Here is a 25,704-nt window from a genome sequence, read left to right on the forward strand (position 1 = left end):
TAAAAAGCCTAGTGTTAGCCTATCTAGATTAAGATCATGAACAATCTTTAAAACATCCTATCTCCAATTTTATTTAAAATTGATTTTATTTGAGTCGAAGCCTATTATGATAATTTTGGAACATATTCATTCCTCTCCTTTTTATTTCATTTCAATCCAAGTCCTTTTAACCCATAAGTCAAAAACACCAATTTAAGTGAAAGATATTTGACTATAAATATGAATTTTACATTGAACTCGTTGTTGAACAAACGAGTTATGAATTTTACTTAAACTCGTTTATTGAAAAGATGAGTTTTGAATTTTACACTAAACTTATTTGTTCAACAAATGAGTTCTGAATTAAAACCCATAAGTTAAAAACGTGAATTTAAGTGAAGGATATTTGACTATATATATAAATTTTACACTGAACTCGTCTATTGAAAAGATGAGTTCTGAATTTTACACTGAACTTGTCTTTTTAACAGACAAATTTTGAATTTTACACTGAACTTATTTTTTCAATACATGACTTCTCATTTTACATTAAACTCGTTTTTTCAACAGATGAGGTCTACATGAAATCTCTCACTCAAGGTAAACAATCGTAGTTTTAAAAATAGTTTGAATGTAACGGTATTTTAATAAATATTTAAAAAAAATGATGTAATTTTGTAGAAAACCCAATAAAAGGTGGGAATAGAGGAAAAATGGAGAGAGTGCTTTAGGTATATCCAAAATTTTTAAATAAATATATTAATAGGATTAAAATTTTAAAGTGAATGTAGTAACGTGATTAGTAGTACAGAAATATAAATTCTCTATGCGATGACAAAGATATTAGATCGATCACTGAAAAGACTACATAGCCCTCGAGGGAAACACAAAACGCAATGAAAGGGCTCGTCCCCACACAGGAAGGTCGTGCTCATAAACCATCTCTCTGCTCTTCTTCTCTGTGGAATTCTCAGCTATTTCTCACACTCCCTCTCTCCACATTTTCTCTCTCTGAATTTCGGAACTTCATCAGTAGGGAAAAAGATCAAAGCTGAAACCCCATCTTCTCCATTGATTCTAAGGTTAGGGTTTCATTTTTCTTCTCGACAGCTCCAATTTCGGTATATAAGTGCTTGGATTGAATATTGTGGATTTCTTAGGTCATATGCGTGTGATTTTGTTCGATCTGGTTGATTGAATTAGGGGAAAGATCGACTGGTTTCGGTGTTTTGAAGGTTTTGGGTACTTGAAACTCTTGCCCTCTCTTTAACTGCTGAGGAAAAGAGAAGGGAAATTTTGAATTTTGAGTTCTGTGGTATTTTTCGTTTCTGAGAAATTGGGTTTTCCTTTATTTTCATGCTTTTTATTGGTTAGGAAGCAGATTTTTTGTTCTTTTAATTGGACCTGTGATTGTTCTTAAATTGAGTTTAATGCTGTTGAGTGTTATAATCTTGGGGTTGATAATTTAGAGCTTCGTTATTGAATTTTTGAAATTTACCCATTTGGACTAGGGTTGTGAAGGATTAGACTTTTTGGTGAATTTTGTTTGAGGGATTTGATTATCTGTGACCACTCTTTTTATCTTTTGGGTTTTTCCTTGCTTTAGACAGGCATTATTGTTGACAGTGATTTATTTTGATCAAAATGCTGTATTAAGTTGTTCATTTTCTTACTGAAATGATCAATAGGAAATGTTGCAACAAATAATTGAGAATGCCATTTTCAAACTGCTAACCTTTGTCATTTAAATGAAACTCCTGGGTCACTTATCAAAGCAGTTGATTTAGAGTACATTTGGTAGTGTTTTGACTGCTTTTAGTGGAAGTGTTTTCTTCTGTGATGGTTATATGAAAAACACATTTATGTGAACAAGGGAAAAGTGATTCTAATAGTGTTTTTGATGATATGTCACATAATTACAAAAGAGGTTTTAATATTAATAAATGATAAAAAATGACATAAAATTTAATTATAAAAAGGTAATATTATAATAAATCAATATTTTTTCATAACAAAAGAATATATAAGCATCTATGGTAAAAGAATATACAAATATCTATATTGTTAAAAAAAATAAAAAATGATTTTATGATTACTAGAAAAACATCTATATTGTTAAAAAAAAATAAAAATAATGATTTTATGATTACAAGAAAATTTTGAAAAATATTTAAAGGAAGATTTGGATTAATAAACAAACATCAATCATGATATAATATTTTTTCAAAATAAAACAAATTATTTGATTATATGTTAGCTAAAATAATAATTTTTTATCACTATAATAAAATTTTGAAAATTGCTTACAAAAAGATCTAAATCAATAAAGAAACATTGAATAAATACCTATATAAAAAAAGGAAACATTGAATTAGAGATAATTTTTCAAAGTAGAACAAAGTATATGATTACATATTGGTTTAGTTTCTTAAAAAAAAACTTTACTAATTAAAAGTAAATAAACAAACAAATGTTTTCATAGAAAAAAGGGAAAAAAAGAGTATTTTTTTACTCATTAGTGTCATAATAAAACATCAATTAGATATAAGAGGATTTTCAATTCGATCACGTACTTCTTCCATCCCTCTTGCATGTATGAGCCATCTTCCTCAACAAGTGAATCCACTTTACTCACTTCTTCATTAGGTGTTAGTAACCCTTGATCGTCATCATAAAGTTTAAATTCCATATCCATTCTAGCGTTAACTTTATGAAGTTAAGAGTAATTGGAGTAATAACCATCTTTATTTGTTTTTCAAGTGGAAAACTATGCATTTCTTGTAGCATTCTCCATTTATTCTTCAAAACAACAAATATTCTCTCAATTGTACTTCTCAAAGATGAATGTCTATGATTAAATATTTTCTTGTCACTCCTAGGTAAACTACTCTTGTTGAAAATCTAGAAGATGGTAACGCTTGCCTTGTAAGGGCCTAAATATCCACTCATTTGAGGATGGCCAATATCAACTAAATAATATTTACCTATAAAATAAAAACAAAAAATTACATAAATTTAATCATAAAAGCGATTTTGATATTTTCATTTGCAAACCTTTAGGTGGATGAAGAAAACTCAATTCTAACCTTCTTAATGCCTCTAAAAAGACGTATGCATCATGAGCAACACCTTCACATTTGGCTCATGCCAACATGAAACACATATTGAAATCACATTCGGCCATAACATTTTGGATGGTTATGTCTTTTCTACTAATACAATCCTTAAAATGTTCTATCATACTTAAAAAGGTCTCTCAATAGTCAATAGAATGTGTACACCTAGAGGGGGGTGTAGTTTTGAATTAGGATGGTGTAATTTACACAATTTCCACTATATTTCTCTAGATCAACAAGCACAGGCAAGTTGAATGCCACTTAGCAATTGACTCAGCCAGTGTTATCAAAGGTGATCGCTTGGGTCGCCTAGGCCATCAGGCCAGGCGGGGCAAATAATAGTCGCCTCTTGAAGACCTAGGCAAGGCGGCTTCAAAGAGGCAATGCCGAGAAAATCACCTTGGGATAAGGCGTAAGGCATAGAGGTGGTAGCCTTTGACCATGGGTTAAAATTAAACATGCTTAGATTATAATTTCATTCAAGGATGTTCATTCTCTTATTTTGCTTTTTAGATGTCTAAAAAATTCGAATATGCATTCAAACAAGATGAATATCTTTCAACAATATGATGTTTCTTATGATGTGAAGTATAATATTTAACACTTTGAATAATTATTACTATTTAGTTAATTTTATATTACATCATGAGGGATAAAAAATTAATAATGTTGATTTTTGAAGACAATGTCTATATTGGTTAAGTATCAAATAGGTAAATATATGTATAATTTTTATCTCCTTATTATAGTCAGGCTATCGCCTTATTTTAGTCAGGCTATCGCCTTATTTTAGTCAGGCTATTGCCTTAATTCTCGCCTTTTGCGTAGGCTAAACAGAGTCTTATCGCCTTGACCTTACCTTTTGCTTTTGACAACACTGGAGTCAGCCAAGGGGTAGGTAGGAAATGGAGCTGATGAACTGATTTAAAGAAAATGGGCCAATGAAGATGGGTTTGTTCATTGGAAAGTGGTAGAAAGATACAAAAATGCAAGTACAAGGAACCCCATCACTCCATCTGCCTTTATAAAAAATGAAAACACAATTAACAGGAAGCTCTGTGGGAATTAAAAAAGGTACTTACTGAGCTACCATGTCAAAATTGATTTAATAGTTAAAATATCTTCCAATTTTAAATTTCAGTAAGAACACCTCATTGTCTTTAGGACTCAATTTGCCTCTTATTTTACATCATGGGAAAGAAGTTGGCAAGAATAGAGTAAGCTAGTGATAAAACTTGCACAGCGTTGACTAGGTTTTAAAATTTTTTTATGCCCACTGCAATGATTTCTATAGTGGTTTTCTTTATAGGTTCTGCTACCTGGCCCATTAATTTTGATTTGTCTTTGATTTTTTCAAGCGGATTTATGTGTCCTGAGCAATACTCCCCTTGTAGAATTGAAGATTCTGGGAGACCATTTCGTTATAGTTTGTCATTTTAATTAGCAGGAAAGATCTGTATGATCATTTGTCAGAACCTGAACAAATTAGAAATGTATGTTTTGAAAGCAACTTGACAATAAAAAATAGCTACGAAGAGGAAAAATTACATTGAAAACCTTATATTCATTCTTGAATTTGCTGAATCAGGAAATGCCCAAAGATTTTTATTAGTCATCATCCCTTGGAAGGGACTCCTGTTGACAAGGCTTTTCTACTTGTTGCAATAAGTACATATCAGTTAAGTTGAAGACCATCTATATAAACTATCATGTCTAGAGCATTTCAATTCAAACATAAGTATAGGTTTTGTCAAAAAATGAGAGGACCTCATTGTTCGTTTCAAAATATAGCTATTAGAATTCAATTAGATGTTACTTAATCTTTGAGATTTAAGTTCAGAACTGTAGCCTCACATAACCCCTGGGCCTACAAAGATGTAATTCAAATTAGTATCAATTTTGAGAATCTTATCATAATTATTAATCTTAATGCATGGAATAATTAAAATCATGATCACAAAAGAGAAATATCTCAAGGAATAGTGTGCTCTAGTAGGGAGAAAAATGCATATATAGCCTAGAAACAGCACTCAGATGGTCATACGCAGATGGGCCTTCCCCACAAATCCTACCATAGATTCATTATCTGCCTTCTAGTCCCCCCGAATGTTTCTCTAATGTTTGATATGTAGTGAAAGTTATATGTGTCAATGATCAATGAAAGCATTTATGATGATTTAGACCATTAATCTCATAACAAAATTGGGTTGGTGCGTTAAGGACCCCTGCTGTATTCAGTTTCAAGGACACAGATAACTAAGCAAACAAAGATGACCGTAGTGTACTCCAAGAAGTTCACTGCAGGGAATAATCAGAGAACACAAACTTCAGACCTAGAACAACCAAAAAGTGAATTGACAGATTTTTAGATGGGATACATCTTTGCATTAGAAAAATGTCCACTGCAAAACAAAAGAATGACTTTTACAACTCTTAGAGAACATTTAGCAGATGCTGCCACAAAATACTGGTTTGAGCAAATTTGGAACCTTAAGAGAGAGTATATTCACTTGTGGATCACGATAGCTCAGGACACCTCTTGAAAAGTTTTTTCCTTAGATTCATGGCATCTAATTATATTTATCAAATTACTCAGTAGCTTTAGACTCGGAACCCTGTTTATGGAAAATAGTCTCAACCTGAATAAAATTTTCACTTCAATTAGAAACAAAACTCCCAATATATATATATATATTTTATCAGAAACGATAAAATAGTGTTTATTGATAAAGAGAGCAAGAGAAGGATGAGGGATCCTCCCCACAAAATACAAGAATCTGATCAAAATGTGATAAAAACTCCTCCACTATACAAGCAAATCTATACAAAAAACTAATTACAAGCCAATCACATGTTAAACTAATTACATGCCGTTTAAAGGCATTCCCCTCAACGTTAAACTCCAAATATTTCTATAGCATTCAAATCATTATATGAAAGAGAGAGCCAAGCTCCTTTCACAATCATTATTAGAACCGCAAAACGTAAATGCTTAGGACAAGTTCAATGGTGTTTTTTTTTGTTTTTTTTTTTGTTTTTGTGTGATAGGTAAAAGCACAGAAATTCTATATATAAATAAAAAAGGGCGTCCTAAGGCCGCCAACAGTGGTTGTTTTCTATGTGATTTTTGAGCTTTTGAAATCTAAAGAGCATGTCAAGGACTCAAGGGTACCTCAAGGGTTTGTGAAATTGTATTAAAATTTTTGCATATCTTCTGGTCATCATTCACAGATACGCCTGAAGGTGCCCATTTCACTTGTTTGACAAATTTTCTATCAACATATTCGAAGTGCCAAATTATCTGGAAATTGGAAAACAGTTTGTATGTTTATAACTATCAGTGACTGATTGAGAAAGTGAGTGGGCAAGGGAAGATATATTTATGATTTTTTTTTTAAATTATAAACTTATAATGTCCTAAGGTGGGGTACCTTCAGTGAAGCAGTACCTCATGTGTTGACTTCTTTGTCCATGTCGTAAATTACAATTTGCTCATTTGAACATTTGAATGCATGTGAGAGCCCTTGAGGCGTGGCTCAAGTGGTAAAGGGATGGGGAAGGGTTTGTGGGTTATACCATGGAAACATCAGTGATACCCACCATATTGCTAATGAATCCCAATGAATTTATTATGACCTGTTACAATTAAATAATAAAGATGTGACATATGAAGGGAAATAAGTTATATGATGGGGTACTTTGGGAAGAAAAAAGTTTACAAACTCTTTGTACTTCTATATAGTATAGATTTTGATTCAACTCTTTCTATGTTCACAATGATTGAGTTCATAAATTTGGTTGGGAAATTATTGTTGGTTTCAGGTTTTCATCTCTGGGCTTTGTTTTTTGTAATAATAACAAATAATGGATGCTCAAGCACGGAAGAAGGCTTTGTATCGAGCCAAATTGAAAAACTTAGAAGAAAAGAAGGTCAAGCGCATCGAATCACCTCTTGTAAGGTAAATGGATGTGTCCATTAGAGTACATACCATAGTTGTGCAATAATGTATAGCATGTTGCTACTTGAAAATTTAATATCCATGTTGATCATTTCTGCAAAATATTGCACTAGTCCACTTTAATCAATATTTAAAAAATGTGTATTAAAGGAAAGCTTCCTGCATAGGTTGTGTGCTTCATATTGTGTTGTTAGTGGGATTTTGTGTTGTTCTTGTGGTTATTAGACAAAATGTTTCATTTGATGTTCTTTAATTAGTGAAAAAACATTTTGAAGTATTTGTTTTGAGAATTCTACTGTAAGTGATATCCCATTTGGAGCTTTAGTTGGTACTTGTCATGGAAATGGAATAAGACAAAACTTAGGTTAAGTAAGAGTGACTTTTTCTTCTCTTTTCCTTCTTTTTATAAATTCAAATTTATTTTCCGAGGAGAAATATTAAATATGAAAATACCAAATGCATAAAAACTAAAACAGTCCATATTCTGTGATATTGGGCTTTTGTTAGAACCTACTTTGATTAGGTTTTTCTCAATCGTAATACTTTTTTGGAGTTATATTTACCCTACTACCTGGAGAAAAATTTTCTAATAGGAGTTTTTCTGTAAACGTTTGCTGTTTGACTCAGTCTACTTCAAGATATCATATTAACAAAGAACATCTCAGTTTCTATGATACTTGATTGATTGGAAAGCTAGTAAAGATTTTTGTGTTTTGAGCCAAAACCCCAAAACAATGTTATGTAATTGTAAAACTTAAATTAATGAAATGTTTCTGCATAACCCAGTCTTGACAATGACTGTTCTGCCATATTAGCATTTGGATGTCAGAAAAAAAGGGGAAACCAATTCCTTTTTAATTGAATTTTTTACTGTTGCATTTGGAAACCTACTATGGGGCATTAAATAAATTTCAACAGTGGTTTCGATATCAATCAACCAATAGTTTAGAACATCTGAAATCCCAGTATGTGGCACTTTAACTGTGTTTGGAATGAAGGGATTTGGATGGAAAAAGAAAAGAATTGATTTCAAATCCTCAAATTTGGTGTTTGGAATAGAGAGAATTCATAGGAGGAGAGGATTGCAAAGGATTTGATGGTAGAATTTGTTAGTTTTCAATTCCTTGAAAAAGGGTGGAATTTCGCAGGATTTGGATTTGGTTAAAGCAAATGCTAAGTCACAACTTCCTCTTTTCTAGTGTTGCTTCTATTTCTCTTCTCTTTTTGTCTATAAATTGATATGTATATTCTTCTCTCTTTGACTCTCTTCTCTAGTCTATTCCATTGATGTCATCCTTTTATTTTTATTTTACTTTAATAATTTTTTAATGGTAGAATCTTCTCAAAGACATTGCTTCAAGTAGGTGTGGGGATTTTTTTTTTCTTTTTCTAATAGATTTTTATATAGAATAAAAGAAAAAATTGCTATAATAATGAATTTATTTTTATTGGAACAAATTATTATTTCTAATTGAGTGAATTTTCAATTTTAATCTCAGTTGTATCATTTTAGTTATATCTCTATTTTTAAACCATTATGTTATTGTGGACAGACATGTGTAAGGATTTGAATGAAAAAAACATTTGTTTATGCTAATTAATAATATTTTATTTTTAACTATTATAAGCAGGTTTCTATTTTAAGTGAATTAAAAAGTGGAATCTAAGATAATTTGAGCCATTAGAGGAGTGATTTATTATTTTAGTTTTGTGTGGAGATTTCAAATAATTAATAAAAGTTCTCATTTATTATTTTTAAATATTTTGTCATAATGAATTTATTTATTTTTATCATTAAATTTAGAATTAGTTTGATTTGGGTTATGAAAATTAGTACTTAAAATGATTGAAGCACGGTCTAAATAGTATAAACAACTAGTCTATCATCCTCAAGTTTGATGCTCTTGTGACTCCTTTAAATATGAAAGTTGCGACTAAATGTTGGGCAAGTTCAAAGCTTAGTAAGATTTATACCCATCATGACACTACCATCCAACTTTCCAAAAGAGACAGTTATTGACACAAAATGATAATAACTAAATGAAGTGCACTACAATCATATGAAGCAAAACTCACCTTTTGTGCGTATAGTCAAATGTAAAATTCAATCTTATGAATGGGACCATGAAACCTATGGACTTTGGAGAATCTCCACAAGTTTGAAAAAGAGGGGGAAAAAAAAAATCTTCAACCTAGTCTAGACCATAACACTCGATAGAATAATCTTCCCTTATCCTTGATTTTTTTCTCTTTCCAAAAAAATACTCAATTTCAAGATTGTTCTAAAAAATCTCGATCTTGGCACTTCAATTTTCAAGATTTTGGATGTTGTCTTGATTGCTAATGAGTTGGTGGATGAGAAATGGAGGTCAAAAGAGGAATCTTCAAAATTGATTTTGATGAGGGGATGTTTATCTTCGACGACTTTTGCAATTTTAGTGAATAGAAACGCGAAGGGTTGGGTTAAGGGATACAGAGGCCTAAGATGAGGAGCTCCTCTTTTCCCTTTTCCCTTCACCATTGCAGCTAACGTTTTAAGTAGATTGGTTGTGAGAGTGGAGGAGAGAGGTTTATTCGAGGGGTTTCCAATGGGCAAATATAGGACTAGGGTGTCTCATTTACAATTTGGGGACAACACCGTCTTTTTTTTAGAGCATCCTTGAAAGAGTTGCAATCTCTTAAGCTAATTTTGTTGGTGTTTGGGCGTTTTTTAGGGCTAAGGATTAATCTAAATAAGAGCACTCTCTGGAATCAACATTAGTCAAGACCAAACTACCAGGTTGGCTTCACTGCTTGATTGTGTAGTCTCTAAATGGCCTTTAACGTATTAGGGGGGAACCCAAAATTGATTTTCTTTTGGGATCCAGTACTAAATAGAGTCTCTAGGATATTGGATGGATGGAAAAAAGCCTTATTGTCCTTAGGAGGTAGAATCACCTTAATTTAGTATTGTTTGTTGCACATCCCAAGCTACTTTCTATCTCTTTTCAAGATTCCAGTTTCAATAGCTTTGAGGATGGAGAAAATACGAAGAGATTCTCTATGGTCGGGTTATGGGGAGGGTAAAAGAGATCATTTGGTCATTTGGGAATTAGTTTGTAGGCCTAAGGAGTCTGGTGGGTTAGGGTTTAGGGAAATTTCTTTGAGGAACCAAGCTTTATTAGGGAAGTGGCTTTGGAGGTATCTAAAGAAAGTTCTGCCCTTTGACATTAGGTTATCTTGAGTATCTATGAGACAAATCCTGATAGATGGGACGCCAACAATATAATCAGATGGTCACATCGTTGCCCTTGGAAGGCAATTGCACATATTCTTCAAGTTTTTTCTACATGCACTCACTTTGTGGTGGGTGATGGGACCAAGATTCGTTTTTGGAAAGATTTGTGGTGGGGAAACTAACCTCTTTGTTTACAATTTCCTAGATAACTAAAAACCTTTCTATTTCAGCTATCTTGGGTAATAACGCTTCTTTGTCTTAGGATCTTGTCTTATAATGCAATCTAACTGATGTGGAGATTGTGGATCTTGAAAGACTAATGTCCTTACTTTCCCATGTTCATTTGATTCTTTCTATTCTAGATGCAAAAGCTTGGGTACCGTCCTCTTCAAGAGTTTTCTTAGTAAAATTGTTTTTTTCAACCTTCTCCAATGTCTCAGATTTTGCTCCTTTTTACCCAACTGATTTTTTGTAGAAATTAAAAGTCCCTTCTAAGGTCAAGGCTTTTGCATGGTTAGTGACACATAAAAAGGTAAATACCAATGACATGCTATAGTTGAGAAGACCTTTCAAAAGCCCTTAGCTTTGATTGGTACATCCTATGTAAGAGGAGGTAAAGAGACGATTGATCATCTCTTATTGCATCATTCGATTACTTTGGGATTGTGGCATAGGATATTTTCATAGGCTAGGATGACATTGGTTTAGCCAGACAGTATTTGCGATATGATAGTGATTTCCTTTAAGTGTTTTGAGAATTCTATTAAAGGCAAGACTCTTTGGAGGATTGCGTCTCTCTTTGTTGTGGATTGTGTGGGGAGAGAGAAATGCTAGAATTTTCGAGGACACTTGGAAGATGCCGGAGATGATGTGGGATTTGCTTCATTTCTATGTTTCTTTTTGGGCTTACTATATGACATTTTTAAACCTTATCATTTCAGTGTAATTCAACTTAGTTGACTTTTGATATGTGCACCCTAGGGTTGAGTTTATAGGGTCAGAAGTTGTTATACTTGTGTAGGCCTTTTGTACCTTTTGTATATCATGGGGAGGATTTCTCATCCTTCTCATGTTTCTATTCTCAATTAATATATATGATTGTTTCTGATAATTTTTTTTTTTCAATAAAAACCTTAATGACTGGGAAAACATAGATTCGGTGTTGGCACCCAGGATGTAGCTTGGGGTAGTGCCCTTTTGGTAATGAACTAGATGGCTTGAGTTTGAGCCTGACCACTATTGAAGTGGTGTAGGGTGAAGGGCTTGAGTAAGAGCCTCTCTCGAGGTTTGTTTCATTGAGTAAGAGCCTCCCTTGAGTTTGATGTCACACCTATCTTTCTATGATGTAGTCGAGTCCCTCACCTTGGCAATAGATGTTAATCCTTGGATTGGATGGGTCCTTCCTCTTCAAAATCCTTCTTTTTTTCCTTTTGTTTAGGGTGGATAAGTCGGTTTATCTTCTGCTAGTAGGACAAATTTGGAGATTCAAAGTTTCCCTTGAATTGAAAGACTTTATACAGTTAGTGGCTTATAGTAAAGAGAATATAAGCTATCCTCTTGAGGTTAGAAGACCCTACAAAGTTATTGACTGTGATGATTGTGTTTCAAGTAGGAAGAGTAGAGAAAATAGATTACTCAGTGTTGGATATACTTTCTACTTTTTGTTCTTGAAATAAAAAAAATCAGTAGTAAATTTTATATAAGATGCAAGAACTCTTAAAAGTTTGCATGAAAAAAGTAATGGTTCTGAAAGCTATTTAAAAAAATTGAGGTATTAGAAAGTTTTTAGTACCTCAAATTTTAAAATTTCTAAAAATGATTTTTAAAGAGATAAGGTGAATCTATTCTTTTTGTATAAGATGTTTTACTTTTTTATAGAAGTTTCTGATTTTAAAAACAAAAAATAGGAAGTGTATCAAAATAGACATTTAGTTTCCCATTGCTTGTTTCTTGTGATCTTTGGTTGTGTATCTTTTCTATGGTGGGTATTTAGTGTTCTTTTAAGGATTTGTTAGGGATAATAGAAGCAAAGTTAGTTGATGCCTTTCAAATCGAGGGAAAGGCCAGGATATTTGAATAATAGATAAAGGTATGGTGTATACTTCTTGTTGCCCCCTTTGGGTTTTCATTATTAGGGAGTTCACTATCATTTTGTTTATTTTGAATTTGGGTCCAGAGCAACATATGTTACTCCCTTAAATGAGTGTTCTTATTTTTAAGCTCCATACCTTTTGGGTTTTACCTGGAGCCTTATCAGGATGTGATATTTTTGTTCATGTCATTCTTCCTACATGTGACTTTCATTTCAATTCTCTATTAGAGTTGTTTGTTTTGTATGAAAAATACTAATGATTTTTATGGTGAAAAAACATCCTCTGCCTGCCCACTATTATCAAAGGTAAGCCTTGGTGGTAAATAGTGCAAACCATGGGTGAAGTGGTTTGCTTTAGACAAGGTGTCTCTGATCATAGCTATGTATGTTGTGAAAAACACAATTTGTGTGTAAAGATGAATGAATGGTGCAGTGAGTGTTTTCCTTTTTTCTGGAGTAATCCACATTAACTATCTCTCCTTTTAATAGAAATAACCAAAGATTAGCCTTTAAATAGGTCATCTATGATAGCCATCGAATGATGCATAAACACCAATAGCTATTCTAGGTTTTACTTCTCCTTTTTTCCCCACTATTGAAACCCTAAGCACCATTATGCTTAGGGATTTCCTTTGGGGAGGTGGGAATCTGGGGCGAAAACCTCATTTAGTAAGATGGGAATTGGCGTGCTTAAGTAAAAAGAAAGGGGGTTTGGGGGTCAAGTGCCTTTCCACATTCAATAAGGCTCTTCTTTGCAAATGGAATTGGCGATTTGCGAATGAAAGAAGGGTTTTGTGGAATCAAGTGATTAGAGGGAAGTATGGGGAAGAAAGAGGGGGGTGGTGCTTTCGGGAAATGAGAGAGGCGTATGATGTTGGGTTATGGAAAGGGATAAAGATGGAATGAGATATTGTGAGAACTAGGATTTCCTTCTCAATAGGTAATGGGCATAGGTGAGATTTTGGAGGGATAAGTGGTGTGGGGATTCTCCTTTGTCTGTGTCATTTCTGTCCTTGTTTGCTTTAGCTGTTGATGAGAAGGCATGGGTCGTGGATATTTGGGACTTCTCAACTGAGGGGGGTAGGGGGGGATGGAACCCTTGCTTCTCTAGATCCTTTAATGATTGTGAGGTGGAGGAGGCGGAAAGCTTCTTGATGCGGCTGCATGGGAAGAGAGTGTGTGGTGATGTGTAAGACACGGTGTTTTGGAACGAAACAAAGAGTGGAAAGTTCTTGGTCAAATCCCTCTACTATGCTCTAGAGCTGGATAGCTCTTCTTCATTTCCCCCAAGTTGCATTTGGAATGTGTGGGTGTAGCCCAAGATTAGCTTCTTTGCTTGGGAGGCTACATGGGCCAAAGCTTTAACTTTGGATTTAATTCAAAAAGGAGGATGGGCCTTAGCAAATAGATGTTTTTTGTGCCATGAGAGGGAAGAGACTATAGACCACCTTCTTTTTCATTGTACTAAAACAAGGGTCTTGTGGGAATTGTTCTTTTCTTTGGTTGGGGTGTCATGGGTGCTTCCTTCTTCAATTAAAGAGATCCTCCTTAGTTGGCATGGTTTGTTTGTGGGCAAAAAGCGTATGAAGGTGTGGAGTGCAACTCCTCTATATATTTTTTTGGACGGTTTGGAAGGTGAGAAATAGATTAGCCTTCGATCTAGAGACTCAAATACTATTTTGTTTTTTCCCTTTGGTTAGAGGCAAAGTTGTTTATAGTTGATCACCCTCTAACTTTAGTTAGTTTTGTTGATTGGTTGAGCTCTAGTTAAAGTCATTTTTTTGACTTGCTTGAGCGTTTGTTTTCTTTTTCTTTTTTGGCTGGTTTGGCGATGGGTGTATAGGTGTTGTATACCTTGAGTTGCTCTTTTGACGTCTCTTTTTTAATAGATCTTTTTCTTTACCTATCAAAAAAAAAATAAAATAAAATTATGCTTTATCTCATGATGTAATTGAATGCATATGAAGAAAAAGTGTAATTCTATCCAAACAAAGAATTTAAGCACTCTCTCCTTTCAACACACAAGAGGCGATATACCACCAAACAACGTTTGTCAGGGGTTAAAATATGTAGGGAAAGATGTTACCTAATGGATAAAAGAATGCTTACCAAGCAAAAAGACCTACAAGGAGCAAATGAATTGCACAAGGTTAATTGGGATGTATTTAAAGGTGAAGAAGATGGAGAGATATATTTAAAGCTCAAAGATGTGTTTCTGCAGTCTTGCTTCGAGTGGTCTTTGCATGCATTTGCGCAATAAGGATGTCTCTTTTTGATTTTGTAGATAGTTCTGGTTTGATGCAAGTGGTTTTTGTAAGTGTTGAGTTCGGGTTTTCTATTTATTTATTTTATTTATTTATTTATTTATTATTTATTTTTATAACCACTATGTCTTGGTGGTCCTATGTATAATGTACTAGGTTTGGCCTCTTTGTGGCTCTTAGATTTGCATATCTTATTATCTATCAAAAAAAAAAAAAAAAAAAAGGCAATTAAAGAGAGAGGAGATTGATGGATGTGATAGAATAATTTGAGTTCTAGTTAAAGCAGCCACAAGAAATTTTAAAAAAATCATTTTCTTGTTTGCTTTTCTTTTTCTCTTTGTTTTCATCTCTTTCTTGATCTCTTTCCTTCTGTCAGAAACAACAATTTATATGCATAGCATGTTGGCTGTCTCTGACTCTCTGTGTTCAGGGGAGAAGTTGTTCACAAACTTAGACAAGCACCTCCCCTCTTAGCCAACTCATCAACTCTCTAGGTAGTCAACCAAGCTTTCCAAGGCAACCCATGCTTCTAGAATGGTCAACAAATCGGTGAATTTAGAAAGCATATCTCAATACTCCCTCCTATCCAGAAGAGATTTCTAATTCAGAGCAAGTACACCACTTTCAAAGTTGGGGTGAGGATAAGATTTTTTTTCCCCTCAATGTGCAAATCAATACTGGGTGGCTTATATGAAAACGTCCTAACAGGCCTATTTTTGTGTTTCCTGAGCAATTTCCCAGACCAATTTGCAATGGAGTACCATCAAAGTGGATCTTAGGCTATCAATAGGAGAAGAGGGGATGGGGACGAATTTCTCAAAGACCTCATAATTGCCCTCCTCCTATGAGAATGGCATATCGCTCACCAGTACACAAAATAAAACCGATGGAAGTAGGTAGAAAATTATTTAGGAAGAACCACTCAGAGTATCTGAAAATAAGTTGATGCTGAAACTTGTCATATTTTCATATGCCTTTCAAAGATGGATCCCTTTAGTTAGTCAATAATTGATACTGGTTAATTTCAAGTATGCTTAACTGTTATTCCTAATTCTTTGTGATGAATCAATCCTCACTGGTGAAATGATTATGTATCTGAAGTTTGAGACAACAACACATTAGCATCAATAAATTCTTGGATGTATGATGGAGTTGTGAGTTTTCACAATGGCCTACTGCTTCATCTATTATATAATGGTTTTTCTTTCCCTTGGTTAAATGTTTGTGTGATTATTTTTGGCTTATTGGTTGGTCAATCAAATATTGAACCCTTTTAAGTTGGTTCCTACATCTAAAACTAAATTGTTCATGAAGTTTCTGATTGCCTCATCCTGTCTTTTCCATTTATGCATGTAGGTACAATGAATTTGATCAACCTGTCTGTAGGGTCTGTGATGTCATTTTGAAATCTGAATCCCTATGGGATGCACACCAAGCTTCTCGTAAACATCATGAGGTGATGCTTACTGTCCTAGTTATGTTATGAATAAAGCTATTGACAAATTGCATTCAGAGGTTCTATAGCATGTACAATCACACACAACACAAAAGATTATTGTAATTTCATTCCTTTATGATAGATAAATTCTAAAATAAGAATGCAGTGAAATCATGTATGAAGATATCTACAGATTGTCACACTCAAGAGTTGATACAGTAGAAGAAAAACATTTGTCTTTGTATTTACAGATTAACATGTACATCAAAATGCAATGAATATTGTCTATCAAAAAAAAAAAAAATACAATGAACACATGTATTTGTGTATCTATTTATACATGCTATTGATTATTTGCATGTCAAAATCAGGTTGTTTGATTTTAAAAGATTCTATATGGATTCAAAAGATGTATGTGCTAGGGTCTTATCTTTGCTACTGAAGCTATACTTTTAATATGCTTTGTTTTTTTTTTTTGAAATTTTATGCATGTTTCCTCTTATATATTACTTTTATGTTTATTATCTATACATAATTAACAATTCATGATGATATCATCGATCATTATTTTCCTGTGTTTCATATTGTATCCTAAGTGGAAATATCATTGAAATCCTTCTATACTTGTGTAAAAAATAAACAGCTGTCATGCATAGATTATCGCATAGTGTATAATTATAATTTTGTTTTTAAACAAGACAAACAAAATAGGGTCTGCAACCCTACTCAGCAGCTGCCCAGTTGTCAGCTCCAATCTGGCTCTATGCACCTAAAGATTATTTTGTACTTAAAAGGAACTATTTAAAAAAAACACAAAAAGAAGAAAATATTTTTAATCTGTCGTTGGATGAAACAGGGTGAATGAGCCCTATCAGGGTATAAGGTTTTTTTTTTTTTTTGGTTTTTGTTTTTGTTTTTTGTTTTTATTTATTTATTTATTTATTTATCCTAAACAATAATTCGTTGATAAGGATTTGAAAGTACATGTGAAGGATGAGAATTCCTTCCTGAAAATAAAAATTTTGATTAAACATAAACAAATGGATGATTTCCCCAAAATGCAAAACGAGACCTCAATATATTGCCAAAAGAAACCATAGAAAGGAAAGACTATTCTCTATGGGCTGAAGCTTTGCTCTAAGCTTAACTATTTTGACTTTTATGATTCACACACCAAATTCTAATTGAGCTAGAGTCCCCTTGAAAGCTGTAGTTGTTGGGCCTCAAAAAGAGAAATAGAGATAAATTAGGTTCCATATAGATTTTGTAGTTCTTCACTTATCCTAAAAAATCTTTACATTTCTTTTCTTCCAATTTGCCAAAATTTTTTGCCTCTAGAATAAAGTGCTCCTCAAACCTCTAAAGGATATCGTCATCATGTCACCTATGCTCCTAGGAGGAATCCTATTAAGTCTTAAAAGCTTGTTCCATAGCCCCAAAGTCCTAGGGCTGTGTAAAAAGAGCCTGTGCCATACCCTATGCCTTGCAGTGTATAAGTTGTGGGCTTATAGTTACCAATTTGATGTTTTTTCTTAGAAAAAAACTGAATGCCACAATTATGGAGCTTCTTCAATCCATAGGAATTTTCTTTTATCTTTGTCAAGCTTCTTCAACCCTTTTTCTTTTGAAACCCGCCCCTTCTTTTGAGCCCCACAGCAATGCTGGCAAGATTGCACATTCAGATTCTTCATCAAACCCTTTATAAAAAAAATAAAAATAAGGAAAGAGAAAATGGCAAATGATCTGCATCTTTTTGATCTAATGTCTCGCAAAGTGTAAAGAACCCATGCCTAGAGAAAAGAAAAAACTGCAAAACCAGCCCCAAAAAGGCTGTAAACAAGTCACCTATTTGCAAAGAACTCGTGACTTGCATCTTTTGTGCAACTCCTAATGCACCTAAGTCACGTACAATGTAAAAAATGCAGTCTAGAGTGCTTACAAGGTATAATGCATGAAAATAGGATAAATAAAAGTGAACTGAAACTTTATTAAATAAATAATAAAAATCCACATGTTTATTACACCATGTCATGCTTTTAAGGGCTCTATCCTAACAATTGAGTCATTCTTTCTTTATCTACATTTCAAAATTCTTTCTTTTAGGAATCCTTCCTTGGATAGAGTTTTTTCCCTTTGTTTTTCTCAAACTTGATTAACTTCTTAAAACTTTCTTGTGATGGGTACAAGGTCCTCATCTTCTTCACTAGCTTTTTCTTCTTCATCATCAATGGTGGAGGCTTTAAGAGCAATATTTTTCTTCCTCTAATCTTTCACTTCTTGATGATTCTTCATGAGTCATCAAGGATCCAATCAATTCCTCCAAAGGAAGTTTTGTAAGGTCCTCAGCTTATTGGATAGTCATAACTTTGGCTTCTCATTTCTTACAAAGAAGTCTTAGAATCTTCATGACCTCCTCTAATTCCTTGTAAACCTTTCCCAAAGCTTGGAATCCATTAATGATGTCAGCAAACATCTCAACAATAGATTTATTATCTTTTGTAGAAATAACTCATAATTAAGCACAAGAATATTGATTTTAGAGTCTTTAACTTGATTTGTCTCTTCATAAGTTATTTCTAAAAATCTCCAAATATCATAAGTGGATTCACATTGGCAATCGTAGTTATATTTATTTCTATCAATTGTACAATGTAAACATTAATAGATATCTTTAGCATTTAAATGAGCTTTTCTTTTGTTAAACTCATCCCACTTTTAGCTAGGTTTAGGTATAACAACTTCATTCTCAATTTGGTTTAGAATATGGGGACCATTTTGGATGAAAAAGATCATAATTAATGGATTTAAAAATAATGTCATCCTAGTTTCCCAATAGAAGTAATTGATTCCCAAAAAGAACAAATATATATTAATCGAAAACCCTTCCATATAAGATGAGTTGGAAGAATTAGCTATTTTCTCTTAGACAATTAAGTAAAAAACAAAAGGTCTAGCTTTGATACCAATTGTGAAAAAAAGCTATTTTGATTTAGATAATCATTCAAGAGTGGGGCGAATTAGGTATCGAAACTATTTTAAAAAATAATCAACTTAAGCAAGTTATGTAAAGGATAAGAATGAATAGAGAGTAATATTAAGAAATTAAGGGAATAATATTGCAAACTCTTTTATAATGGTTTGGGAAGCTGCCTATATCCACTCTCCTCAAGCTGCTAATAGGGTGAAGGTTACACTTAGATTCCAAGGTTCCAATAGACCTTTACAAACTCTTCAAGTAAAATGCCTACTTGAATACTTCTCTCACAATATTAAATTTTGAAGCTGTATCCGTATAGAGGCCAAGGTGTTTTATGTGTCAGGCTTTTGTTAATATACTGCACTGGAAGCTTAAGTGAAAGCTCTTGAGTCATTTAATGTTGGGCTCTAAGGTTTATATTTGATATATCTCATAGGATAGTTCTCATTTCAGTTACTATTGGCCAGGTGAAATTTCCAATACACAGCCGGTATTTTATGGTTCCTAGGTGTAAACTAGTAATGCTTTCAACTTTCTTGTGACTTATGGAATGCTGAGTAGATTGATGCAAATTTGAGTGTATTCAAGAAACTAAAGATTTTTGTACATGGAATAGTATAATCTGTTCAAAAAGGGAAAAAAAAATACTGCAGTAATTTTGAATGTATGATATGAATACAAGGAGATTATAATAATTTCTCCCTGTTCAATTGTCTAAACTCGCCCTGCTTTGTGCTTAATCTTTGAACTTTTGACAAGATTTTGCAAAGATTTTAGACAGCATCTACAAAATTCCACTTTCTCATTGAAAATATGAGCCATAATTTTATATGAATTGGTTTACATCCTTTCAATTGTTATTATTATTTTTTTTATGTTTTGATTTACCATGAGTTAATGAAGTGCTTATACCACTACAGGCAATTAAAAATGTCAAAGCCAATGCTGCTGGACTAACTCGGGCTAACAATGCAAAACCTGAGGCCCCTAAACCTGAGTCCTCAACTGTATTGTCTAATGCTACATCTGAACCCTCTATGAATTTGCAGAAGGCTCAGCTATCATCTGGGCTTCCTGCAGATTTTTTTGATAATCATGTGACAAAGAAGCAAAAATCTGGTAAGAAAAAAACTGACATCCAACTTAATCTTTTCTTCATCAGTTCAATTCTAGGCTATGGCAATAACTACCTTAGGCTTGTACTTGTTCTGCAGCATTTTCTATTGTTAAAAACTAAAGTAATTACTTTAGGTTTACAAATGTAAGGAAGTACCCAATTTTGAATTCAGAGTTTGACTGAAATTGAGAAGCAACCTATTACCGATTCTGAGCATATATTCTAGAGTCCCACCTACCTGATGCCCAATAAGCCAGAAGAGTTGCTAAGTCCTTGTTTCTAGCTGTCCACATACTTCATGCAAAATCCCCTATCATATTCTTCTTTCTTAGTTTCTTGGGGCATCTCTATGTCTGGAGATTCATTGCAGAGAAATTCCTTGATTACTCATCTTTTATTTCTAGACACCAATCCTCTGCGTTCTGACTGATGATCTTCATTCAAATATTTTGACAGTCAATGAGCACCCTTACAACTCCTGTTAAGCCTCAATCCTGGTGATCCTCCGGATTCAATTTAGCAGGTTTGTATGTCCTGCTTAAAGTACACCTTACACTTGAACCTTATGTGGGAGAGACAATCCTCACTGTGCTTGACAAGCTTGACATTCATAGGGGCCAATACAGATTCAATATCTTCTCCTTGCAAAAACAAGGACTTGCTAGATTTCAGCCAAAATGACTCAAGTTGGGCCCTGAAGCCCTTTGAAACACCCTTTCAGGTGGTTAAGAAAGCAAAAGGTGTTTGGTCTGTTAAGCTGACAAGTTTTCTAGAAAAACCAAGTAATAGAACTTTCTAGGATTTTTCATTTGCTTCTTCAACACTGTCTTTGACTGTGATAAATTCCTGCAGTCATGACTGTAATCGCAAGTTGTTATTAGTCTGGCAATTTGTTCTATATTCCCTAGTTGAAATTCAATTGCCCATTTTTGGGATTTGACTTGATCCTGGTAATCTGTGGTTTTAGAGGAATAATTTATATTTCATAATGTATCTCTAGGAAATGATGCGGTCAAGTTCCTAGATCCAGATTCATACAACAAGACTGGGGGTTCTGCTTCTGCTCAAACTCAGTCAATGGAGCCTCTTGAGTCGAAAAACAATTTAGACAGATTGTCCAGTTCTCACTCTGAAAAGATGGGAAAAAGTGGAATTCATCATGCCAGGGACCTTACCCAGACATCAGGAAAGATTGTTGGTTCAGAAACCAAGGAAGTAAAGGGTGCTCTTCCTGAAGGCTTCTTTGACAACAAGGATGCTGACCTTCGTGCACGTGGTATTGTGCCTGTTAAGCCGGATGTCAAGTAAGTTCTTGCTTCTGTTATATAAATTTATTTCTTTAAAATGTCACTATCATCTGACAGGGAATGTAATAGATTCTCTGGAATAGTATTCCCTTCCTTTGATTCTTTTTTGTCCTCTAGTACTGTTTCTTTTCTATCAAATTAGAGAAACAAGGTCTGAGAGGGTCTCAAAAGTGTGTAAAGAAAATTTAAGATTATATCTTGTTTGAAGAATTATTTTTCAGCACTCACTGGTCCATCATTGTCATTTTTGAAGCTTTGTCATCTTTTCATCATCGTTGTTATCATCATCGTGATTATCATCTTCTAATTTTTAACCTAAAAACAAAGCAAATACATAGGTCCTAGGTTGTGCTTAGAAGCTTTATTTTGGGCAATTTTAATTGGTGGATAAATTTCATGAGTCCTTTTTGGATGCTTGTGGTAGGGTTTGAGTGGGAAATCTTTAACCTTCTCTTTGATAAAAATATCATTGGGAAAAAAATTAGGACTCTGCCTAGTACTCACAGGTGTATGTGAATTCTGTACATCACAACTGTAGTGTAGTGAAATAAACCTTGGTATAATTTAGCAGGGGAGGGTGTTAGAGAGGACTGGCTGTGTTAAAAACCTTAGTGAGCCTCAGTGGAGGTTTCTCTGATTCGTGGGGAAGTTTATTTTTGATAGCGTAGGGACCTTTTAACCCTGCAGCATAATGGCATGTGTTTCATTGGATACTTGAGATGATCAGAAATTACCATGTATGATTGCATTACTTGGAACACTGAATTAACCTTGTTAAGAAATGTTAAATCCTGGTCAGGGACGAGTACAAAGAATTTGAAAAGTTGATACAGGAGGATTTGAAGGAGGTGGACAACCGTTTGGAAGAAGAAGAGGTCAGGATCATTTATTCCTTGCACCATTCCTAGAACCCAATAATGTAGTCTCTGGTGATGTTTACTAAAGATTGGAGTTACATCATTAACTTGGTTTTGCAATTTTATGATGTAGTTTGATGCAGCTGAGATGATTGAAGAGGCCGAGTCTGTGGAGCAAAAGTAAGTCAAGTGTGGTCACGAGTAGTGTATCACTTGGGTTCTCCTATATTTCCAATGTTTTTGAGTTGACCTTTTGTTCAGGGTGTATTGGGAGAAAGTGGAAATGCTGAAGAAGAAGAAATTGGAGCTGAAGGCGGCTAGATCCGGCAGACGGAGTAAAGAGCCTGAGGTCAGAGGCAAGGGGCATAGCTCTGAAGAGGATTCATCCAGTGATGATGATAGTGATGGGAATTTCATGGTTGATTGGAGAGCACAACACCTGTGAATACTTCTGTTTGAAATTTTCTGGTAGCATCGCCTGTGCAGACATGTCTATGTTGGCATGCAAACACCTGATTACGTTTGCTGGAGTTTGGTGCTGCTTCTTTCATTCTGAGCCATTCTCCAGATTTTGGCTCAACTGGCTGCTGATTGAAAGGGATGGGGAGTGGGGCGAGGAGAGAGTAAGCCCTGGTCCAAGATCCTAGAATTTTACATTGTTTCTGTATGCGCATGTATATAAAGGGGCAGGTAGAAGATGTGGGTTTTGGTTGAAACTTGAATGGTGTATCCCGAATTCCGATACTAAGATTTAGGGTTTAATGAAGACAAATGGGTTAGGAAAGGAATCAGTTTTATGCTCTTATTGTTTATTTGGAATTTTTGAGTTCTTTCCCGGTGTTGCTGGTTATTATCTGAAACGCCTGCGCTACTTAACATTTATCTTTTCACTACGTTCAATTATATGGTGTAATCGCACAACTGAAATGCAGAATATTCTGGTGGTATTATCTTATGATTTCAGAATCATAATTAATTAATAATAATAATATTATTATTATTATTATTATTATTGTTTTTGTTAGGGGGTGGCCATTTGGTGGTAATAGAGGGCAAGTTACAGTCAGTTTCGTTGTGGGTTTAAAAAGTAGTTTTTCCCTTTTAAAAATAAAAATTATTTGTTTCTAATTTTTAAAAATAAAGAGTAAGAGTCTGTTTGGCTGCGTGATACAAAAATAATTTTTTTTTAATTTTAATAAATAAAAAATTATTTTAAAAATCTTTTAACATTATTTTTGTTAAAAACAAAGTAAAATAGAGAATAATTATTTGAAAATAAGTAAAATTTGTTTTCATCGATTTTTAAAAATAAAAAAAAATTATAGAATTTTTTTTAAAAGTATTAAAAAAACAAATAAATTTAAACATGTTATTATTCCATTTCTCTCAATAGATTTTTTTAAAAAAAAATATTAAACAAAAATAAAATTAAACATGTTATTATTCCATTTCTCTCTCCACAATCTAATCTTCCTTTAAATAATACGTATTTTTCTGAATTTTTCATTAAGAAAATAAATTTCAAATCAAAGTGTACTTGAAATATAAAATTTATTAATTTTTAAAAATAATTTGAAACTCAAAAACTGATTTAATTAATACTAAAAGTTATGAAACTTAATAAGTCAAAGATCAAAATTTATTTTAATTATTTAGGTTAGTTTATATATATATATATCATTTTTTAAAATTTTATTATTAGTTAAATAAGTTTTAAATTAAGCAAGATTTAATGCATTAGATTCAATAAGAGCTTAGTAATTTTTTAAAATAATTTAAAATTCAAATAGTAAACCAATTAATTCAAAAAACTTAGGGATAAAAATTGGTTTAGAACAACTTTATTATTTCTCTTTCACATAGAATCCTTATTTCTTAATTTTTTTTCTTAAGCAAATGAACTCCAAATTAAATAAGACTTAATGCTTCGATTCATTAATGAGTTTAGTAATTTTAAAAATTAATTTAAAACTCAAATAATGAACTAATTAATACTAGAAATTTATGAACAAAAATTGGTTTAGAACCACTTTATTGTTTGTCTTTTACATAGAATCCTTATTCCCCAACTTTTTTCACTACAAATGAATTCCAAATTAAATAAAACTTAATGCATTGGATTCATTAACGAGTTTAGTAATTTTTAAAATTAATCTAAAACTTAAATAATAATATAATCAATACTAGAAATTTATGAAAAAAATGGTTTAAAATAACTCAGTGTTTTTATTTTACATAGAATTATTATTTTCTATTTTTTTAACTAAGCAAATAAGCTTCAAATTAAATGAGACTTAATGTGTTGAATTCATCAATAAGTTTATTAATTTTTGAAAATAATTTGAAAGTCAAATAATAAACTCATTAATACTAGAAATTTATGGATAAAAATTGTTTCATAATGATTGTTATTTTTATAAACTCATCATTAATACATATTGCATTAATGATTAAATTATTAATTTCTTTAAGTGTATGTATGAGCAACATCTTACAGTGATAGCATAATTTTTAACTTTAAACAATCAATAATTTAATAGGTAGTAATATATATCTTTAATAATAGATACAATGATCAGATAAATCTGTCATTGTGGTATTTCCACCAAGTTTGAATTTAATATTCATCCTTGTGCATGTGGACATATAAAATGATCATGGGAAGGGGTGGGTTTGTAATTCAAGGAATAAAAATGTAACACAAAAAGTAGATGACTACATAGTATTTAAATTACAGATAATAATTCATGAGAAACAATATATAATGATATAGTAGGCTTGGGTAAAGCATTGATGAGTAGTCAATTTAATTTTCATAGAGTAGTGAAATGTAATAAATCTTCATTAGTGTAATGAAGATTAATTGTAATGTTTTTGGAAAATCTTATGGGACTTGGTTTATTATATGGGTGCCAATTGTTGCATTTGAGTTATTGATCATTTTTCTACATTATGATTTAAATTATGAAATAGAAAAATAATGGCGTACAATATGAAGTTAGGCTATAACTCATTCATTCATGAAAAAATTGTAATTTTGCCAAACCTAGTTTACATAAACAAATTTATGTCATAGGTTAGAGACACAATCTCTAGGTGGAAGCCTAGGAGCTACGATCCCTCTCTCTCTCTCTTGTTTGATTGTCATTTGGTAGTTTGAAAATTTTAAATTAGAATTTTCTTCTAATAGTTTTTAATCACAAGTTTTTAGGGGGCTATTATTAATTTTACTTACAATGGGAAAATATATTTGTTCTTTTTTTTTTAGTAGCAGTTAAAAATGTCAACTTACCTTAACAAGAACCCTTTTTTTTTTTAATAAGTCAATAAAATAAATTAGTAGCATACCTAAACTAACATGAAGATATAATAACATAAAGT

The 25,704-nt window shown here is 32.8% G+C and overlaps 1 protein-coding gene across 2 annotated transcripts; it reads left to right on the forward strand.

The window, feature by feature from the left end:
• Positions 1-855: 855 nt before the first annotated feature.
• On the forward strand, positions 856-25,437 carry LOC100260334 (protein ABA AND ROS SENSITIVE 1). 2 transcript variants are annotated; one of them, XM_059739712.1, is made up of 9 exons: positions 857-1,061; positions 6,918-7,054; positions 15,984-16,083; positions 19,963-20,161; positions 21,160-21,463; positions 22,266-22,341; positions 22,457-22,503; positions 22,585-22,816; positions 25,236-25,437. In XM_059739712.1, the coding sequence occupies exons 2-8, from the start codon at positions 6,960-6,962 to the stop codon at positions 22,766-22,768; spliced, it is 1,005 nt and encodes a 334-aa protein (XP_059595695.1). In that variant the 5' UTR covers positions 857-1,061; positions 6,918-6,959; the 3' UTR covers positions 22,769-22,816; positions 25,236-25,437. The 2 variants fall into 2 exon arrangements, with proteins under 2 accessions (XP_059595696.1, XP_059595695.1); XM_059739713.1 differs by lacking the exon at positions 25,236-25,437 and having other exon boundaries at positions 856-1,061; positions 21,184-21,463; positions 22,585-23,153.
• Positions 25,438-25,704: the final 267 nt, after the last annotated feature.

This window comes from Vitis vinifera, chromosome 9 (genome assembly GCF_030704535.1).
Source record: "Vitis vinifera cultivar Pinot Noir 40024 chromosome 9, ASM3070453v1".
Lineage (NCBI taxonomy): Eukaryota > Viridiplantae > Streptophyta > Magnoliopsida > Vitales > Vitaceae > Vitis > Vitis vinifera.

Excerpts from the sequence above, each read along its gene's own strand:
- LOC100260334 (XM_059739712.1), top strand. The coding sequence starts at position 6,960 with ATGGATGCTCAAGCACGGAAGAAGGCTTTGTATCGAGCCAAATTGAAA. Across the intron at positions 20,162-21,159 it reads GACAAAGAAGCAAAAATCTG|GAAATGATGCGGTCAAGTTC; the intron begins GTAAGAAAAAAA and ends ATGTATCTCTAG. Across the intron at positions 22,504-22,584 it reads GCCGAGTCTGTGGAGCAAAA|GGTGTATTGGGAGAAAGTGG; the intron begins GTAAGTCAAGTG and ends CCTTTTGTTCAG.